At 42.9% G+C, this 6,734-nt stretch overlaps 1 protein-coding gene across 1 annotated transcript; it reads left to right on the top strand.

The window, feature by feature from the left end:
* The first annotated feature begins 774 nt into the window (after positions 1-774).
* On the top strand, positions 775-5,809 carry LOC120844762 (nicotinamide N-methyltransferase-like). Its single transcript, XM_040216707.2, has 3 exons — positions 775-863; positions 2,457-2,617; positions 5,586-5,809. The coding sequence occupies exons 1-3, from the start codon at positions 775-777 to the stop codon at positions 5,807-5,809; spliced, it is 474 nt and encodes a 157-aa protein (XP_040072641.2).
* The last annotated feature ends 925 nt before the right edge of the window (positions 5,810-6,734 follow it).

Below are 6,734 nucleotides of genomic sequence, written 5' to 3'. Positions count from 1 at the left end.
GGTCACGTGATCTCGGGGGGGGGGGAGGGGGGTAACGTGACCCCCCCTCCCCGTTTTCACCGGAGGTACCCGAGGACCTCCCGAGGTCCTTCCGAAGGAACCCGAGGTCCTTCCGAGGTCCTCCCGAAGGAAGCCAAGGTTCTCCCGAGGTCCTCTCGAAGGAATCCAAGGTCCTCCCGAAGTCCTCCCGAAGGAACTCGAGGTCTCTCGAGGTCCTCCCGAAGGAACCCGAGGTCCTCCCGAAGGAACCCGAGGTCCTCCCGAAAGAACCCGAGGTCCTCCCGAAGGAGCCCGAGGTCCTCCCGAAGGAGTTTGTGATCCTTCGGGAGGACCTTAAGTTCCCTCGGGAACATTTACCTATAATGCACCGCGCGGTTACGGCGACGGCGACGGCGACGGCGACGCCGACGCCGCTCAAGCCCGAAACGGGCGCCTAAGAGCTGCGCTCTAAAAAAACTGTGTGCAGAAAATTTTAAGGAGCCAGACCTCGTTAACCATAGTCAGCATGAAGCTGTGCATTGAAAAGTTGTGACTAAATAAGCTTTTTGCGCCAGCTACAGCCATTCTTGTAAAAGAAAATAAAGCGATAAGTCATTCGGTCATTCATTCATAAGACGAACTAAATAAAACTGTAGGAATGTTTCCGCGTGCTCTCATGTATTTGGTCTTTGGATGTTGACTTATATAATTAACATCTTCAGTGATTCTCCTGAAGTGAAAATAACAAAGGTTACACTTGTTGTAGTATTAAAACATAAATTTCTTTTCAGAAATATGATCGTCCTGAAAAAGCTGCTACAAGCTGGCACTGCCGGCTTTAAATGTGGCAGTTGCAGACCGAGGGCTTTTTCATCGAAGACAAGGTTAGGATACTCCAATTTATTGCATTGTTGTAAACAAGCATGGTAAGCGTGCAAGGTCAAAATCCCGCTCTGCAGATCAAAGAGCCGAGGCCTGAGGAACATGTCTACTGTCAAACAGGTGTCAGATGTGCGCATCGCCCATAATGTAGTCACAGGCATGTTGTGCCAAGAGCCTTAATATCAGTAAAAATTCGTTTGATATTGGGAATGACCGCTTGTTAAGGGCAGATCTGGTTCCTCCTGAGGTGTCTTCAATAGGGCGAGGACGGAACGAATCGAATATATTTTTGATGATACTGGATTCAAATGTTCATTGTTAGAATTGTGGTTAACAAACCATGACGATGTAATTTTTATAACAAAAATTTGGACTACGGCATCACACACGCGATGAAGAGCTGAGGTCCACAACAAGATCAAACATTCTAGCGCGTCTGGCTTGTTTAGGAATTCACCTTCTTTCTCTCTCGTCTGAATAGGCTAATTAGTTTTAATCTGGACGGTGCTACATGGTGGTCTACCACCCATTTAACGGCAAGTAAACAACACAAACATCCCTTGAGTCCCCAACAAAGATAACGGTATCCAACATTTTAAAAACTACGCGCTCGAGGTTTTTAGGCAGAGAACGTGCGCTAACATCCCGAGCGCTGGCGCAATATCTGGCTTGAAAGCCTGCCATGTTCACTGATCTAGATCCTTACCAGGACACGCATTTATGAGGAGCAGTGGCCAAAATGGTGTATTGCCTCGCCAAGGAAACCCCGAAGGGTCCAAAACTAGCCCGGACTCAGCTCAACCACCATGATACCCTTTTCCCCGTACACAAGCATGCGAAAAACAGCCAGGCGTTTGTGGGTGAAGCCACATGGCTTTGGTAGGCTTGAAGGCGTTATTGAAAAAAAATTAACCTATCACAATTGCAAGTAATTTTTTGAAAAAATTCAACTGGTTATAGTAATCAATTACTGCTTCCCGAAATTAATTGAGAGATTATCAGATATCAATTTATTCATTTTCACGTCACTTTTGTTTTACTTTTTATTGCGAAATTAAAAGAAAAGTGCATACATACGTTCGAAGTGGCTACATTTGCACAGATGATTAGGAACTATCGAAGACTAGTGAAGATTTTCGAGTTTATAACACCAAAGAGATCAGGCGACTTCTTCGCGAGCGCATTGGGAGCAAAATAAGCTTTTCTTAATGGGATTTCTGAATTCCTTTAATAAGAAAGATAAACACAAAACGAGGGAAATAGTGAGAGACGGCAGCTTAATAAAAAGCCAGATGCTTAAATAGTGGAAACCCCAATCTTTTAGCAACAAAATCCTAGATTAGATACCCTTCGTTTCTTATTGCGTTTCATGCAAGTGCGTGGTGGTGAACTCTTTCGAGATGGACTGGGAAGGGGGGAGTAGGGGGGGGGGGTCTTTGTCATAGATACAGGAAGTCGGTGCAGAATGCAGTCGTTTATGCCGCGGCACACCCGAATCGTAAAAATGCGTACACACAAGGCGACGCCCTCTCGTCAGTTCGGCTGTTAAAACATTGAGAAAGATAGGATTTAACCTCCTAATTGTTCCCTTTCAGGAATTACAGTTCGGACACCTTGGCAAGCATGGAAACCCAGGCCCTGAGAGATACTTACAAAACAAAATTTCTGGCACAGAGTTATATGGATATGTATGGCCATTATCCCCCAGAAGCTGTTGTTCCTGCAGCACGACAACTTCGGGGCATATTCCACTCGGGTAAATTATGCTTAATGTTCGAAATGTTTCTTTATGTTTTAGAGTTGTACCCACCGAGATTACCGATCAAGGAGCACGTAGGTTTGCTGGCTATGTTCGGTAAATGTATCCGCACTTTATGTTCGTGATGTAAGGCACGTATATACTCCAAGGTAGCGTGCTCTGCATGGCGATGTCACGTCGATGAAGAGCGGACGCTCTGTCATCACCGGAGCGGTGCAGGTGACGGATGTCGATTTGTTTTTCTTTTTGTTTCCTGACAGCGCTGATTAATCTAAGCATGTTCAATAAGTTGAACAAGGCATTTTATTCTTCCATTGTACATTGTCGAATAAGTTATCGGGGGCAGAGCAGTGAATCGAATAATACACACCATAGCGAATAATGTGGGTATATAAAGACTTGGTGCTGGTTGTTCCTAAAGATCGCGTTAATTTCGGGAAAACACACATGCGGCCTCTGCTAATTAAGCTATTAAAACTCACCTATTTTTTTTTCTCGACGGCGAGATGGTTGCGGCAGCACTTTATCTGGGTGTAAAAATTTCCAGAGAACTATGTATTCGCTAATACGACTAGATTTGGAAGGGAATTCAACTATTCGATCGAGGTCGTGGGGATTGGAGGGCGCGCTTTTGGGGTAAGGAGGTGAAGGAAGCGTCTAGCGTTTACAATCACTCCAAACGTATCCGTCTTTCTCGCCGCGACAATCAACGCCGGCTTGTAAAACCGCTAGCATGTGCAGTCGGAACGAATACGCACAGAGAGTTACGTTAGCGGAAGCAGCAGGAGGTTCCGTCTATGCGGAAAGCATGTCGTCTGCTTCTTGCGCACGAGTTCCGGTGACGTCAGTACGATCCCGAGCTCGGGTTGGTTTTTGTTGGAAGGATAGTGGGTAGACATGGCCGACGTTCGTAGATGCGTTTAGGTCTACCCACTATTTTCAATCAGCCTCTAAGTGCTCGGTGTCGTTCTGACATCACTGCAATTCCTGCTCAAGGAGCAGACGACTTTCTCTCCGCATTGCATTATAAATGCTTCCCATGGTCTGCGTTGCTCCTTCTTTCAAACCTATGTTTTCTAGTCAACAGCAACTTTAGTACCTAATCTCGCCATGCCGCAAATGTTAACGCATTCACCCCTTTTTGTATTGGACGAGATGTTTAGTATTCCACTTGCGCATAACTGGTACATGAATTGACCATGTGTGACGCACTCGTCCAAACAAACCGTAGCTAGAGGCATAGTTATGGACGAAGAGAAAAAAGTGGATTTTGCTCCCAGAAAAAACTAACAAAAAAAAAACAACGATAGTTTGAAATTTGGAGGTGAAATTTAAACGTCTGAAAACAAGGATACAGCAAGCCTTAATTTCACACTTATTATGAGGGGAAGCTTACCGAGTATGGAGTAGTTCTTAAATATTTGTGATGGTAACTTACAGGGCTCAAAATATCTCACGATATGCCTGCGGCAGACTTTGCACGCACGCGAAATGACTGAAGTATGTCGTCTGAAACAGTTTTTATTGTTTCCATAAGGATATGATTTTGGTATTTACTGTGAAAATGGCATGTATAAAAAACTTATCAGGGTTATAAAAAAGAATTGAATTTGCGTGCGGTACGTTATACAGTCCGAAGGAAAAGATAACAGGTGTAGAGATCTGCTAAAGAGATGGCGAGAAAAGCATCTGTTTAGTATATAATATCAAAGCAGCGCTAGGCTCTCTTTTTGAGTTTGAAATAAGCGTGATTGTTAATGGAGGAGCAATTATTTGACTATGACATATCGGTTTCGTTCAAGACCACAATTTTTGTTTTGCAGGCTTGCAATATATGTTTGTGTTTTGTACCGGCATGTAACAATTACACTGAAGAACAAAATTACTGCAGTTTCTTCCGTTTTCAGCAAGATCCCAAATAGCGAAAGAGCTGGTTAGAAACACCAGATAAGTTTAGATGTTTGCAATAGTTTGTACCATCACAGAAATGTGCGTTGCAGCATCATTTGCGCCCTTATAACGTCTTGGAACGTATGCTAGCCTGCACTTCCGCGTACACTTAACGTTGTCGTCGTAAGTGATTATAATTACAACACAATGTTAAGTTGGGCTAGTTGGTTGTTCATGAATAGAAGAAAGCACCGAACGACAGGGACAAAATAAGTAGGTAACGACGGCACCTGGCGCCCTCGCAACTGAAGGTTTATTGGAAAAAAACACAAAAAGGACCCGTTGTACTAGAAATGAAGTATTTTTTTCCAATAAACCTTCAGTTCCGAGTGCGCTACGTGTCGTCATTACCTGCTTCTTTTGTCCCTCTCGTTTGGTTCCGTTTCACATTGTTCTGACCATTCTCAAACATAGCGGTAGCCTCTACGGACACCCACTCGCACCATCCAGCACCTCGAACGTCAATCAAACCTGCGCACGAGCGGTCTTCGCTTCCCAAGTACCACAGAACGTTGAACTCGAGAATAGAAATTTTGTTGGTCATCACCAACTTAATTTAGCGCTGTCGCACGTACTTCATGAGGAATTACTACTGTACTGATTGTACCCATGAAGCCACCATGTTGTCTGCTATGTAGGCAAATCCAACTGTAAAACTTTATGACGGGTTCTTTTCATCGCTATACGGCACTGGAACAAAGTGTTCATGATTAAATATGAAGAATACACTATGGTACCCAGAAATGAATCACTTCGTTATAGGACAAATTATAACCTCGTGTCAATCCTCCTTGTATTTGACCCTAACGATAGCCCTAGCAACGTCCTGTTTGGAGCGCAGTGCCATGTTGTGACGTCATTACTAACGGGTTCAATTGTGAGTGCGACATGCGGCGCGTTTGTGAACTGGGTGCTTTTTTAGGGTGCTTTTTTAGACTGTAGGATAAAAAAGCTTAATGTGCATTTGTTGAAAATGAAGCAAGGTCCATATAAAAGTCTAATATGCTTTCGATAGATTTGGTTCAGGGCGAGATTTTGCTGGAAGTGGGCAGCGGTCCCATGGTCTGGTGCTCGCTCGTAGCCTCCAGTCGATTCAAGCACATCGTGCTGAGCGACATAGCCGAATGCAACAGGCTCGAGCTCGAGAAGTGGCTGAACAAGAATAAAGATGCCATCGACTGGACCACTCGTGCCGAGGAGATTGCTGACTTGGAAGGTTATAGGTTAGTATGGGCATAATGAATACCTCAGTAGTGTATCTTACTCATTCACTTGGTTTTTTCCCGATTTTTGTCCTCCTCGCGGTGGTCTTTGTTTGCTGCGTTGCTTTCGTCGTCGTCATTATATTTTATCGCAAAAAGGTCATTCCATGTAAAACGCTCCTTGCATTGCGCTCAAGCATTTCTGATTTAAAAGAAAAAAAGATTTTTGCCAACGTTCCTTAACCTTTTCATAGAATATCTTTGATGGCCTTTTTTATGGCGTGAGCGCGGATTGAACTTTTGAAACGAGCATAAGACTAGGTATCATTCAATTATTTGGTAAGAAATAGATTTTCTTCAAAACGCTCCACAATTTATTTATGTACGCATTTATGTATTTTATGTGCAACAAGTAACTCTTCTTCAAAATTAGTTTTTGTTAATTTTTACCTAGACCACCTCAGGGTAGAACAAGCAACTCTTTATGCAGTCAAAGGAACTTCTTCACGTTTATCAGTTACATGTTTTGTTTTACGGCTTCAAACATTTTTCGTTTGTAATACAGCTACAGGAATTTCAATAAAGAGTTAAAACTGTCAGACGCAAAGCGATAATTAAACAAAAGTTAAGAAAATTGCTAATTCCAATGCGTTGTGTTGGATTTTTTTAACAAAGAAATTCCATGCTCATTAAAACATAGCTAGTTCAATGCTGTTCAAATTACATGAAGTGAATTTTAGTCTAAAAAATACTTTGATTTCTATTAAATTAAAAAATTACGGCTAAATTTATGCCAATTTTTTTTAAGTTGAAACCGCGCTCACGCCATAAACAAAAGTGCACAAACATTTTAGGAAAAGGTTAACAATCTTGGTGTAACCCGCCATGAAAGTTCTTTTAAAAGTCAAAATGGTCGGTCGCAACGTCTGGAATGTTTGACATTGAATGACTTTAAAGCCACT

The sequence above is a fragment of the Ixodes scapularis genome, unplaced genomic scaffold (assembly GCF_016920785.2).
Source record: "Ixodes scapularis isolate PalLabHiFi unplaced genomic scaffold, ASM1692078v2 PGA_scaffold4__175_contigs__length_147842914, whole genome shotgun sequence".
Lineage (NCBI taxonomy): Eukaryota > Metazoa > Arthropoda > Arachnida > Ixodida > Ixodidae > Ixodes > Ixodes scapularis.
This window is presented reverse-complemented; position numbering and strand designations above follow the sequence as displayed.

What these genes read in the sequence shown, in the direction of transcription:
- LOC120844762 (XM_040216707.2), top strand. Translation starts at nt 775, where the DNA reads ATGATCGTCCTGAAAAAGCTGCTACAAGCTGGCACTGCCGGCTTTAAA. An exon ending in GCTTTTTCATCGAAGACAAG is followed by an intron (nt 864 to 2,456) that starts GTTAGGATACTC and finishes GTTCCCTTTCAG; the next exon opens with GAATTACAGTTCGGACACCT. An exon ending in TCGGGGCATATTCCACTCGG is followed by an intron (nt 2,618 to 5,585) that starts GTAAATTATGCT and finishes TGCTTTCGATAG; the next exon opens with ATTTGGTTCAGGGCGAGATT.